This window comes from Camponotus floridanus, unplaced genomic scaffold (genome assembly GCF_003227725.1).
Source record: "Camponotus floridanus strain SB8 unplaced genomic scaffold, Cflo_v7.5 scaffold43, whole genome shotgun sequence".
Lineage (NCBI taxonomy): Eukaryota > Metazoa > Arthropoda > Insecta > Hymenoptera > Formicidae > Camponotus > Camponotus floridanus.
In genome coordinates, this window is record NW_020229581.1 from 980,577 (window position 1) to 995,000 (window position 14,424).

Below are 14,424 nucleotides of genomic sequence, written 5' to 3' on the forward strand. Positions count from 1 at the left end.
GTATAATATTTATTATATAATATTTTACTTCTAGAGATGCGCAAAAGTAAAAATTGATTCACCTGTTTGCAGGATTTTTGGTGTTGTCTGAATAAATGATCGAAAATAGCTCCGTACTCTTCGTGAATTCTTTGCATCTCGTTTATGTGCTCCGCCACCTTTTCCATACCTTTGAGCGCCTCTGCAATTTATAAAGATTCGCGTTTATACATTTAATATTAAGTTTCTGATGACGCTCTTGAAACTTGTTCATTAAATTAGTCGCACGATATCATTGTAATTACCGATCAAGTGTTGGTGTTCTTCGCTTCGTTCATCAGTGAGATTCCTAAGCTGCTGCAACAGCAGCGGATACTTGAGTATTCTTTGTATAGGTTTTATCAAGTATGATTCTAAGGTCGATGAGTGTTGCTGCCGAGGATTTCTTGCTTGCAAGAACTCTTGTAAAGCTTGATTTCCCTCGTCTGAAATTGTCAATTACTCCTGATAATTGTCGGGAGATTGCTTCGTATTTCATCGAGTTTTATCGTAATTATATGAAACGCAATTTGAATTAAAGGAAAAATTGATTTGTAAAATCAGAAACGTATTTCTCGAGCAATATTGTGCATGAATTATATATATCGAATCGAATAGTATGAATAATATCTGAAACAAATATTTTCTGTTCCATATCACACTAGGTTACATTTTAAAACGATTAAACGAACGAATATAATATTTAATTAGCATATTAAAAGTTTAAATGACGAGATAAAATTTCAAGGAATAATAGTTACGTTTGCATGCTCTAATAATTTTGAAATTTGAATTTTTTAACATCTTTGAATTTTTTAATGGCATAGCTCTCATAGTTGCAAAAATGTCATTTATTCGCGAAAGGTTAATATGAATAATAAATCGGAGAACTTTCCGGGAACGACATATTTATAGAGAGTGAGGTTGGACATAGTTATTCCTGGCGAGTGAATTATCGATCGCAAAGGATCAGGCGTGTTGATGTGGAGGAAGAAATCGCCGAAGGTCGTCTCTTGCGAAAAAGAAATGTATATTTTAAGAGAAAACTTACTTGGATGTAAAACTTTCTGAGCCTTCGAATGACTAGCGCAAAACGAGCTGTAAAGCTTGAAGTGATTTACGTAATATAAGAAGGCACTTCCAATGGAAAACAGGACTCCCTATAACATAAAAAATGTATATATATAAATTCAGCTCGGAATGCATTCTTGTTCGAAAGAGAGTATGTTGTCAATTTTCAATATTACTGATACATATTCGCGTTATTAAAAAACAATCATAAATATCGATTTTCATATTTCGAAAAGTGCGAGAATTCTTGGTATTTAAAAAATATATAACTTTATTTTTTAATATATACTTATTGCCATAAGAATAATATGATGTAACAATAAATGTTATATCGCTTCAAAAATATAATAAAAAACAAATTACTAGTTTTATTTTTTTCTAATTCATCAACATCATTTTATTTAATATCTTATTGAGTTGCAGTTGATTATTAATAAGCAATCAAGTTACATTAAGGCGCGTACCTTAAATTGACTCGGATGGTCAAAGCTATTGAAATCGGCCTCCATCTCGATGGCGTGATCGAGATTCTGCAGGAACTGTCGTTGAAATGTGACGATTTCCTGAATATTACCAAACAACGCGTTGATCTCCGCGTTCGATAGGAAAGTTTCGCGTTTAAGGGGTTCCAGATAGTTCTCCAGCAAATTATTTAAATTCTATGAACAGAAAGAAATAGAAGAGTGATTAGATTTAATATGTATTCGTAAAAATCTCTTTTGTAATTTATTATAATTGTAAATATTATAAAATATAATAATTAAAATATAATAATAAAATATAATAAACCGCCACTACCTTTACGTAAGTTCGTTCAGTCTCAATCAGTTCTAAAATCACTTTCTTCAGCTTCTCAGCATCGCTAAGTTGCCGACTCGGTGTGAGAGCTTGCGAGTGGGAACTGACGACGCTTCCGGTGGGACTCGATTTTCTAGTCTCTCCTGGCGAACGACAGATTCCTGTCACTTGTTCAGCAGTCTTCAAAAGATTTTCGATCTCGAAGGAATTGGTGCGCGAAGTCTGTTTGCTGTTCTCCATATGAGCGGCAGAGCAATCCTGCATAATGTTCTCTTTACCTAGCAAAGTAAGATATGCATAATGCTGTGACAGAATATGTTATAATTGCAACGATAAATTTACATGATTTAATATTTATATTAATTAATAATTTACAAAATTATATTACAATTTGTGGCAGATACAATTTATTATCGCAAAAATAAAATATAATGTCAAACATTGTTTATAAAAAACCGTTATATTAACGAAAATATTTTTCGTAATAAGTTAATCACTATATAACAAATTTAATTCAAATCGTACTGAAAAATTACAATAATATTTAACGATATTTAATTTAAGAGTAACGATTATTATTCTTCATTATCTTTATATTTTAGATTAGAGATAATGGAATTATGTATTAATATTTAATGACGTGATATACATAGATGGAGAACGAGAATAACTAATTTGATACATTGAGATATATAGATTCAAGGTCGGCATCTTTTTGTGATTTATATTTTTATCTTATTCATGTCTCATTTATTTAACGAGCTCGCTTAGTTATCAGAAATAAAATACTGTTTTTAATGTGATGAGCTCTCAAAGCGCAAAACACTCACTCCATCCGGGTGCCGGTACAATGAGACCGGAAATCATTTCCTCGCTGATGACTGGTGGATCGGTAGGTGGCGGCGGGCAGACTAGACTCTCAATTATATCGTCGGTGACTCGCATAATACCCGTGAGATCCGGTGGCTCCGTCCTGGAGGATCGCATCATCATGCAGAGACCCACCTCCTCTTGTAGAACGCTTTCCAAGTACATCATATCCAGGTCGCTCACGATGGCGCCGTTGATTACCATAATCTCATCACCCTTAATGATTCCTGAAAGCAGAATGGCGTTGCTAGGATAAGGGATAAGGTCTCGAAGGAGGATTTCAGAAAAGAACTTTTCCAAGTGTAGATTTATGCGCGTTCGTTACAACAGCGAAATATTTATTGTTGTGACAGATTGAGAGAATTAGTCAAATGCGCGCGATTCATTATCGCATTTATTAATTATTTTAGTAAACGTGAAAAATTCTTGTATTATATACTGTTCATATATTTTCATCACTATAATTGTCGACTTATTATCGCGAAAATGATATGAATTAATCAGCGCGGTCGCGACTATTGTTTTATGATTCTTAAATAATTTCACTTCAGCTGACATTCATCATGTTTGCTTTGCAACCCGCTTGCATAGACGATCCGCTCGGCTCGGTATCTTTCGCAACTATAATAAGTCGCTCCCTTCGATCGTGCTTTACCAGTAAGCTATCAAGTAAATTTAGACATACGGAAAGGCGGCGCTAAATGTCATGCTGATTCGTTTGCGCCTGCGGCCCTAAGACTATCCCACCCCCTGTACACGTATATAATATATTTTTACTATAGACATATTCTTTTTTTTACACGCATTATACACGCTTCATTTAACCGTAAGCACGAGACTTTGCTCAACGAACGAGCGACGAGGCGCGGAAAATCGATGACTTTTCAATGGCGTCCTTGCATATCCTGGCGCCGATACGGTCTAAAAAATTAATACGATCAGACCTCGCTTTAGATCGTTTTCTAAGATTCGCAAGAAGTTCAATCGAGAAAAACAAGTTGAAATATTGTATAACTTTTAAAACTTTTATATAATACGATATTATTTTTCACTTTTTTTTAAATTTTATTTTTTAAAATATATAAACTTGTTCTAGATTTAGATTAACCGCAGAATTGATTTTTCTCTTTTATATATATATATATATATATATATATATATATATATATATACATATATATTTCAACGTAACGTATTAAATTAATCAAAAAGTTTATTCAATATCAATTCAATTCATTCTAATCCGTTCTAATTCGTTCTAATAAAGAAAAAATTGAATGAACTTTTTGATTAATTTAATACGTCACTTTGAAATTATCAAATAAAATTAATCATTCGTATAGAGAATCACTAGCGTTTAAATAATAGAGGTTGATAAAAGTATGAAAAATATAGAATAGTTAATAAATAACCAGAAATAAAAAAACCTTGTAACGATCGAAACTTTTAATCGTTGCGCTTGAGGGACGTTTATTTTAGTTATATATTGTCCTAGATAAGGGATGCTTACCATTTTGCATGGCGACGCTCTTGTCTTCCACTCTACTAACGTAGCAACAGAGCTCATCCTGTCTGTCGGAATTTTCTATGAGCTCGGCCTCGACGGAGAAGCCCCACATTTGCTCCAAAGTATTTCTTTGCAATTCCACTTGATATAAAATCTTGGCACAGACTTCCACAATTTCGTGCGTATGCAACTGCATGCAACAAAAGAAAAATTACATTATCAATCTTAATTCTCGTCGTACTTAACGATTTTAATTATTTTATAAAGTAATTGATTACAAGCAAATAAAAAATAATTTTACTCGCAAGACAAGCAATATAATATTTTTTTCTCTATTTAATACATTTATTCGATAAGTATACTCAAAAGAAATAACTTCTCCATATATAGCTGTTTTTAAATAAATTGTTAATACATTTTAAATTGCCTCAAATTGTTATTTCTTAACAATTTCCAAAACTTTGCACACAATTGAATCAGAAGAAATATTATAATTATTTTAAAGAAATATTATAATTATTTTAATTATTATCTCTATAAAAAAAATGTATAAAATATAAACCAATAATATTTTATATTCTAAGTATTCAATTTTCTTAGACATTTTTAAATTAATGGGTCTATTCTGTAAAAATGCTCTATAACACTGTATCTCTATAAGCTATGCAGCACTGTAGAGTAAAAAAGAAAGAGCGAAGAGCGAAAAAAAGAAAGAGCTAAAGAGCTACAGAGCGAAAATTTTCTTACCGAATACACGACTAAAGATAATCACTTAAATTTCACTCTCTGACTTACATAGGTTTCTATCAAATCAGTCCTATGTGGCACAAAATAATTGTGGTCCTCCATATCTCGGCGCTTCTTCACGCGCACAAAGTGCTCCATCGGATTAAGATTCTTCCTGGTACACGCGCTTGCCAAAAATTCCTCCACAGTCATAGCGTCCCGCAGAAACACCGACACGAGCTGAAACAGCGAACGGGAAACACCGGGTCGCGTTCTTCTTACCCTTATCTTATTCTATCTCGTGAGCATACATAATTTCGATCAACTCACCCGATGTCCTGATGATCGTACCTGATTTTCCGGCACGGACACCTTGACACTCTTCTCCTCGTCCCTGGACGAGATCTGTAGCGAGCGTCTGCTGGAGCCACTGTTCGACCTCGACAACAGCGGCGGTCTTCTTTTTGTCGCTCCGCGACCCGCTAATAGATTATTCAGCAAGGATGGACTACGCGCGCAGATAAACGCGTGGAAGGACGATACCGTAAAGACGCCTAGCTTGTTCAACGTCTGCTTCGTAGCGCGAGATACGTGCGTCAGTAGACTCTGAGGGAGAAATGAGGGCAGCGCTTATTTAATATCGTCAGCTGATTGAGCTAGGTCATTTATCCTCAAGGTATCACCTTGAGAAATAAAATACTTGAAGATTGAATCAACAAGATTTTTCATATAATTAGATTACAGGATGATTCAAAATCATCGATTTATGAATATTAAAATTTGAAAAAATATTCTTTCTTGAAAAAAAATATAATTCAGATTCTTAAAAAATTGAAAATAGATTATCTGTGAAATACTAGTAATAAATTAAATATCTGTTTGATATTTGTACTGTAAATTGCTATTGTTTGATATTGCAATGAGAATGTTAATTAATTGTATATTCAGAACGTATGTATGATTCTTATATCTCATGCAACGATCGATACAATCACGAATGGCGCAAATTAAATACTTGTAATGCAGATAGATAGCTAACAAATTCTGACTGTATGCGGACTGTGAACGGAAGAGACGACCCCGCTTTTCAGACAATTGAAGCAATGACAGTGGACAATGTAGCGAGATTGCAGCGCGTAATGTTGTTTATTCGAGAAATCAAGAGAACGGGCTTCTTCTATGAAGGCTACGGTCAAATCACGACGTTCTATTTGATTATACAATTAAAATTGATATAATATCTCAATTTTTTGTCACATTGGATGACTGAAAAAATAGAATTGGCGCAACACAGTTTCTCAAAATTATTCTTAAAATAAAATAAAATAATGTACACACATGTATTGCGCGTAGTTAAATAAATTTATGCGATCACAAAATATAAAAAAATATATTATAATGAAAAATATTTATTGTTAAAAAATATCGACAAAATATTAGAGAAATGATTTTTCTATCGAAGCAATTATATTTGCACAATTATGCAATGTTTTTCGATTGTACAGTTTATTTTATAAAAAATTAATAGCCTATGTTATATTTGATACTTACTTTCGGATTAGGCAGTTCGCCACTCTGCAAACTAGCCATATAGCACCGTAAACGGAATTGCTCGCAATGGAGCCGTTCCAGATTCTCTTCCCATTGTACTATTTGATTGTTGATTTGCTGCTTGGTGTCGACGTCGGAAACCACTGATTGCTGGAGATCCGCCATGTGTTTCATCTTGTGATCCTGTAAGCAGCCAGTAGACACGCTCAATTAATATAATAATTTTATTTCTTTTTTGTTAAAAAAAACATTGCGACAAAATGTGAAAATTGTAATAAAAAATGTTCAAATTCTATTAAAAATTTGTAATAATTTGTGTGAAATAAAAATCTGATAAATGTGATTGCAAAAAACTTTTCCTATATCTGGCGAATTTCTTCTTCTTTCGAAGTAAAAATTAACGAACACTGAGGCCAATATAAACTTTGTTTTTTTAACTACTTTTTACTAAACAATGCTTAGAATTAATCTCTCCCTCTCTTCAACATTTAAAATAAGTAAGACTTAATAAAATTATATATAAATTTAATGATATTTTCTTTACGTACCGACTCGATCGCCTTCTCCAGACGAAAGATCTCCTCTTGCAAAAGATGTAGGGTGCCGGTCTTGCCACGATGACGCGCGAACGCGGCGGCACACGCCGAATGAATGCTATTCACCCAATTTTCCAGCTCCACTTGACACGGCGCCTAAAAATATAAAGCGAATTTTTTTCCTATGAACAAGGATTAAGACTTCGATATCTAAGCATCATTGAGAAACTTTGAAAGCAAATCGATCGTTGCGAAGCAATGTACATAATGTCGCTCACATTTTTTTCAAGTCGTGACAAGCTTTTAAGTAGAAGCTGCAGGCTATTAAAAGTTTGCCGTTGCGTGATTGAGAAATGAGAGTTCGGCGAGAGTGAGTGAAATGGAATTAATTAAATATATCTAGTTAGCGATTCACGCAGTTAATGCACTCTCGAACTGCCAAAGTGTAAAGATTAAACTGAACCGAAATTATTCGAATTCAACTTTCATCTCGAATTGTTTCTCTCACTTGTCGATCACTTTAATAACTTGCTTCGAGTTTAATTGGCGTGTCATTTGCAGTGATATTCAACACTTTAAAAAAATTTTTTTAAATTTTAAAAATTAAAAAGTTTAATTCAGGTGACCGTTAACTGTAAAGAGTAATTTATCTTATAGAAATTTTTTCTCTATTAATAAATTATATAAATTTTTTCTCTATTAATCAATTATATATATATATGTTTTATATTTTTATATTAATTTCGATCGTCAAAATTAAAATTTCTTTTACCTGGAATAGATAGGCATCCCCAAACGCGGTGCTGAGGCAAAATATATAATCTCTCTTCGGATGTTCGGGAATTGGTTGCATAATTGCACCATCAACGATAATTAGATGTTTAGGTGCTGCCTCCATAGCCCTACTCTCCTGGGAATCGCAAGGGTAAAAGAGAAGCGTGGTGCCCTTCAAGCAGACCCAATAACCCTTCCAACCTCTCTTCCTAGCTAGCTCGATCTGATGCTTTTTGCGCAGTAGCCATTTCTTTACACTGAGAAATCTGGAATTTTCAATGCATCGCCATTTTTCATTTTTCTTCTTATATTTAAATTTATTGTTGCTATATAAAATATACGCACAATATAAAATATAAATAATTCAGTAATTTTCATTTCAGAAATTTATCATATATTATTTTCTTACATTATATTCTATGTCACATTTAACTCATCTTAAGAATCTCGAATTTTTTTATTTTTAAAATATATAAATAATAATTAATATTTAAATATAAAAATATTATAAAATGTTTCTCTTGATTATAAAGTAGAAAATAAATTTACAAACTATATCTCTTAAAATATGAGAAAAATATATGTTATTTGAAAGATAGTTCTTTGTCCAGTCTTCATATTTATCCTAACATTATCCGAGAGATATTTATATATAGGCCCTCAAGGCTCATTATCTTTATAGAACAAAGTACAAACGATGTACCCTGCTTTCCGAACTGCACCGGTGCAATTGAAAGAAGCCGCAGCTGTGCCAGTCTGCTTCCCACGATAGGGCGAATTTATGACACTCTCTCCGTCGTCATCGTCACTGACGGCAGTAGTGAGTGACATCCTATCGTCGTCTGACATCTGAAAAGTACATCAAGCTTTATCTTCAACTGCAACAAATGCGTTTGTCACGAAAACAGATACGGGCGACTCCACGTTAAATTTGATAGTAAATAATCGGATATTCTTTGCTCTTTATAATTTTTTTTTATATTTTTCTTTTTTATGCTTGTAAATTCTTTTTATATTTTTCTTTTTTATACTTGCAAATAATTGCAACTGTACGTGGAGTCACACATATATGTAAAAAAAATAATGTATCATGAATATGTATATATATGTTTATAGTAGAAAAAAGAGGAAATGTGCACAGAAAAAATGTATCGTGCCATTATAACGCAAAATAAAATGATGCTGATAAAAAATGGTGATTATATGCAAAGATAAGAGTCTAGTCTATTATTGACAATGACAAGATGCTTTATATGTACATAATTAAGGATGTTTATCTATCTAAAAGTGCATATTTAGGAATTGCAAATATGGATTGTGTTATTGCTCTATTTACAATATATTTATATATATTCCGGCTATTAGTAATTTTTTTAATACTGTATTAGGAATTATAATTTAGGAATTATTAGTTAGAAATTATCATTTATGCAAAGTTTATAATATAATAATTTACAATGCAATTTATTGAGAGAGAGGTCAATATTTAATATAATTTTAAAATTTATATAATTATGTTAAACATTTTTCTATTAATTAGTTAAATACAAATATATATACAATAGTATTTACAATTAATTAGTATTATTGCTGATTACATATTAAGGAAAAAAATATTAAAACAAAAGGAGACATTCACATTACTAATAATTAACAGTGGCGAATGCAAAGAAATTTTAATTTATGGCTTTACTCGGCACATGCTATTTAAAAGCGGTAACTAGTTTCCCAATGCAACTTTAGCGAGACTAGCTTAGAAGCCCATTTAATTGCATAAGAAGATTATGTCGCTTTCAAGATATTATATGTCAACGCGGTTATACATGCCAAAATATTGTATTGCAATTGAAATTTCTACTTCACAACAGAGGACAATCAGTCGCAAATGCGAAAATGCTTTGTCTAGCAATTCCACTGATTTCGTTGTCTATCCCCTCATTTTATTTTCTCCCTTATTTTCTATCGCATTGAAAGCACGATTATCAAACTTTTAATTTGTAAATAAAAATGTGTTTTTAAAGTGATAAATGATCTTTCAGTATACGATATGATATTTAATGATATCGATGTAAATGAGATGCAATTCTGAGTACGAGAATGAGTGCGAGTAGTTTAGGGGGTTGACGAACGAAAATCCAACGGAAACGGAACTCGGCGCAGATTTGAGCCTCCCTTTCTCTACCCTCGCTCCTGTCCGAAGCACATGCCAAGTGATCGGTATCTCGTACGAGGGTGGCATCCTCGACGTGCGATCATTTCATACAAATACATAGGCAGGGAAATATATATATATATATATATATATATATATTCGGGAACAATACATAATATATCAATCTGAATATATCAAGAGAAACATTCCTCCAAGAGAATAGAGAAGATTCGCGATTCGTGTCCTCTACCTTTTTCGTAATATTGGTCATGCCGCGGAGCCTCTCGCGTATTCCCCTGAGGCTCTCGCCGGCCCAGAAACTTACGACTCTTCTGAGAAAATCGGCGTTGCACGCGTCCGCCGTCATGTGCGGATGGTAGTGACAGTAGCAGCCCTCCTTGAGCAGCCTCATGTTGTTATCCGCGCTACCGTTGATCTTCAACATAATTTCACGACGCGCCACGCTTAGGCCGTCGATGTAACGTTGTGCCCAGGTATTTAACGCTCCGTTTACCAGACGCAGTAGCTTGTGGTAATAGCCCTCGCCCGAGCCGTACGTGACCTTCTCCTGGACGTTCCGGCAGTTAAACCAATACAATTTGCGCGACTCGTTAATACATATCACGCTTATGGTGTGCCTGCGACACCAACAAAAGTACTTCCAACAGCGTCGCCGATGCTGCGTCTTCAGGTCCGTGTAACTATCGTCGCTCGGATCCAACAGGTCCAGGGTACTATTCGTACACTTGATCGACCATCTCGGCTCTACCATTATTCGTTGTTCTTCCGCCGGCGGTAACTTGAGTCGAGGAAGAGATGTTGAAACCGTCCGCAATCGGACGACTTCTAGGGGAAGGAGGATTGTCGGACGGGATCCTCAGCTTCCCGATGACGGGGCGAAAGTGTCATTGCAATGTTGGCCATGACGTCTCGTTCCTTCACTGATGGCGTTATTATTGTCTCGCGGACGGTAGAAGAATCATCCACATGGCTCGATGAGATATTCCCTTTTACGATCGATTGTCGCGGTGTATAAGCTCGATGATATCGTTTTGCAAATGCTTTGTACTTCTTATGGTCTTATTGCACCGCGAGATCCTCAAAGTTCAAATTCTCGATGCTCTCAAAGTGTTCGTCGCGATTGTACGCCAGCTGTTCAGATTTCAATTTGTCAGACGTTAATGGCGCGTCGATCACGATTGTGTTCAATGAAATATTAACGATCTGTAAACATGGAACGCCCCATGACGCGGCCATCATCGATTAGCGAGAAGAGCGAAAGTTGGACGACGGTAGAACAGCTGTTTCATCACGTGTATTCAGGTCCGTCAAGTTTACGACGAGTCTATTTTGAACCCGAAATTTCCTTGAGTTTATAAATAAAATCCTCTACTTAAGGCAAACGTCTTTTGCACTATTAAAATCAACCGCAGCCCCGATTAAGAAGGATGCGTCAAGTTCCTTAATAATAACTTTACGAGACTACAATCTAATTATTTCAAGAATCTCTAAAGTTATGAGCGATGATGCACGAAGAAGCATGAGAGCGGCGAAGGATCGCCGCAAGTGTCCGCAGGTACTTATACGCAGAAGAAGAATTCTCTACTAAAATTCTAAGAGAATTTCTCAAGAATCCTTGTTTGTCCAAGAAACTAGCAACTGGACAATAGTAGACGACGCCACTTCAACTCCCACCTCTTTGACGGGGAGAGAAGGGGAATTGATAATATATAGGATATTTTTTCTCTCTCGCTATTATACGCGTAATAGAAACGAATTTACCATAGAAAAATACTCTCTTGTTCTGCTTAAGTATACATATAGATATCTTCTTTAAATGTTGATTCTCGCTCCTCTCCAGCTGATTTCCCTTCTTTCCCACACATCGCTATAGATGTCCTCTCAAAGCATCGATTTTCTCCTCTCTCACGGAAAAATGCGCTGTAAACTGTTACCCTCTTTTAGTCCTCTCCTTATCTAATCTCTAACATCTATCTAGAATGTATTACTTCAATATATCACTCTAGCTGATCCTCTTTTCTCTCGATATATTCGTTCACAGCTTATTTGATTTCTCTGTCTCCCTCTTCGTCAAATATATTAATTCTTCACGCGATATTTCAATAAAATGTCCTCGTTTTGTCTTTAATATATCAATAAGCTGGAGTCAATCGTTTGCTAATTGATTGACCTGTTTTTCGATTCTCCGAAAATCATCCCGCGGTGGAAATCAGCCTCGAGATGATCGTAAGTGTGAGGAAAGAAGAGGATCCAGGTACCAATGACGATGTTGTCATCGTCGAAGTGCGCCGGCATGCCGCGTCGCTTCTCGCTTCAATCTCGCACGCACGTGCGACCGAATTTCACATACGCGAGTCCCTCAAGAAGAAGATCCCATTGTAACCGCGCGCTCTAACTTCCGGTCCGCATCGTGACGCGAGGATTCGTCGTCAATGCCAATGACATCCTGCAGAAATTCCTCCTTCACCACCTCGATTACGCAATTTCAAGAAATCAGAGTGACTCCCATATATTTTGTATTCTTCGGAGAAATTCTTCTAATGTAAATCCTGCTCGTTGAATTTATCGGTGATGCTGCATCCCCGCACTTCCGATTCACGTTTCAACACAAGGACTATTCCAGGATGTTCCCTTAAAAGCATGGAAACAATTAGTCTTGCGTGCGACAGGTTGCTCCAGATTCCCACGTTTACGCTCGATGCGGTCTCCGACGAATATTCTCTTCGCGATGGAGGAGTGCACTGTGTGCGGTGAACACGCGACGAAATCGGACGCGTTTACGCATAAACGCGCGTTCTCACAGCGTTTTCCGTCGAGCGGATGACAGCCGTTGGCGCCGCTGCCGACGTGTCGTCCGGGGATGTGTCGCGCGCGGCTCGGCGACTTCCGGCGCCCGCGCATCCGCGCATCAACGGCGCTGTTTTCTCTCTCCCTTTCTCTCCCTCTCTCTCCCTTCGAGCGCGCCCGGCTCGTTGATGCGAGTCGCGTTGAATGCTGCGAGACAGGATCGGTTCTCCACGAGATCGAGATTCCCGCTCGTGTATCGCGTCTAATAAATGTCCGTCGATCGATGGGCCCCGTTGCACTCGGGGTCGCCGAGGATACTTGTCATCGTCACGGGATTTTATCACCCCCTTTGGCAAAAAACAGCGGCATCAGCGACTGAATCCGCGCAAATAAGATCCTCGAGTAAGGGGCTCTTTATTGTTTCTCTTTCTTTTTTTATTTCTTTCTCTCTTTTTCTTCCTCCCCTTCTGTTACAAGCGAATGTCACCAAGTCCGCAGCCGCGAACGCGCTTCGCTCCGGACTGCCGCTGGAGAACAGGGAAGAGGAGCTGCTACCGCGAGGGGAATCAATACCACGGTGCTTGTGGTGGTCGAAGGGGGATTGCAGGAACGAGAGGAGGATGGCTAACGGAGAAAACGGCAGGGAGGGATGCCACGAAGAGAGAGGGTGGATGGCGCTATAGGATATATAGCCGGTTGTAGTTCCCGCAACGTGGAATAGGAGAAGGGGGAAGCTACGCTTTGGAAGCGAAACGAGCGAAGGGGTTGATATGCAATGCTGGGGGTGCTGGGAGGGAACGCGACGCGCTGCATGATTGTCAATTGGTAACAGCTAACAGCTGACAGTTGAACGTTTCGCGATGATTGTTACTCCACCAACCTACAGAGATGAATATTCGATTTGAGAGAATTGAGTTTACGAAAAATCGAATCATAAATCTGCGCTGACTATTTGAATACATTTATTTGCCAAGTGTGCTGATTCTCAAGCCACATTTTTGCGACAATTTTATTTTCCGATACCAAGGATAATAATGAAAAATTATTAAAAGATGTAAAAAGAGATCCATTGCTTTAGATCCATTGCTGTTGTTTTGCATTTGTTTTTTTACATTGTAATTTTCTCCAGCAAAAGAATCGTATGTAATTTCATATAATGTTATATAATTTTAGAATTTTCTAAGATTTTTTCAGTAGACTTCTTTTAGTATATAAAGATCTTTTTCCGGATAATGTAATTTTAAAAATTTTTCGTAACCCAAGTGAGACGATTACATCAGAATCTTTGGTACAATAAAAAAATGTAGCCAACAGATCTAACATGTATTCGATTTATATAAGGTACATTTTATACAGTGTAAAACTTGAATTACTCTTATATCGATAGATTGAATGCACCGATCTGCAGTTGTACATTATTTATTCGCAGCTCTTTTATTCTGCGCTTTGTGTCGCGTATGTATATGTATTTCGTTTTTCTTTTTGTAACCGCAAAAGGACTTGGAGGGAAGAAAGGGGGATTAAAAAAATAATCCTACGCGGATTATATATAACGGGTTGGCGCGCATGCGAGCGACGCGAAGTTTTATTGAATTTTATGGCATAGTTTCCTT

General features: G+C 36.3%; 1 protein-coding gene across 16 annotated transcripts in view; it reads right to left on the reverse strand.

Annotated features, from left to right (window-relative positions):
• LOC105255221 overlaps positions 1 to 14,424 on the reverse strand; it is a 38,544-nt gene that overhangs the window by 3,032 nt on the left and 21,088 nt on the right. For 14 of the 16 annotated variants that reach the window (XM_025411731.1, XM_025411730.1, XM_011264374.3 and 11 more), the window contains 13 exons: positions 8,555 to 8,700; positions 7,850 to 8,117; positions 7,090 to 7,233; positions 6,542 to 6,724; positions 5,321 to 5,596; positions 5,060 to 5,230; positions 4,268 to 4,454; positions 2,718 to 2,984; positions 1,888 to 2,165; positions 1,554 to 1,748; positions 1,070 to 1,178; positions 285 to 464; positions 63 to 181 (listed from right to left, as the gene is read on the reverse strand). In XM_025411731.1, coding sequence (XP_025267516.1) covers positions 63 to 181; positions 285 to 464; positions 1,070 to 1,178; positions 1,554 to 1,748; positions 1,888 to 2,165; positions 2,718 to 2,984; positions 4,268 to 4,454; positions 5,060 to 5,230; positions 5,321 to 5,596; positions 6,542 to 6,724; positions 7,090 to 7,233; positions 7,850 to 8,117; positions 8,555 to 8,700 — 2,523 coding nt within the window. The remainder of the gene's footprint in view (positions 1 to 62; positions 182 to 284; positions 465 to 1,069; positions 1,179 to 1,553; positions 1,749 to 1,887; positions 2,166 to 2,717; positions 2,985 to 4,267; positions 4,455 to 5,059; positions 5,231 to 5,320; positions 5,597 to 6,541; positions 6,725 to 7,089; positions 7,234 to 7,849; positions 8,118 to 8,554; positions 8,701 to 14,424) is intronic. The other 2 variants (XM_011264379.3, XM_011264375.3) reach the window with 1 other exon arrangement.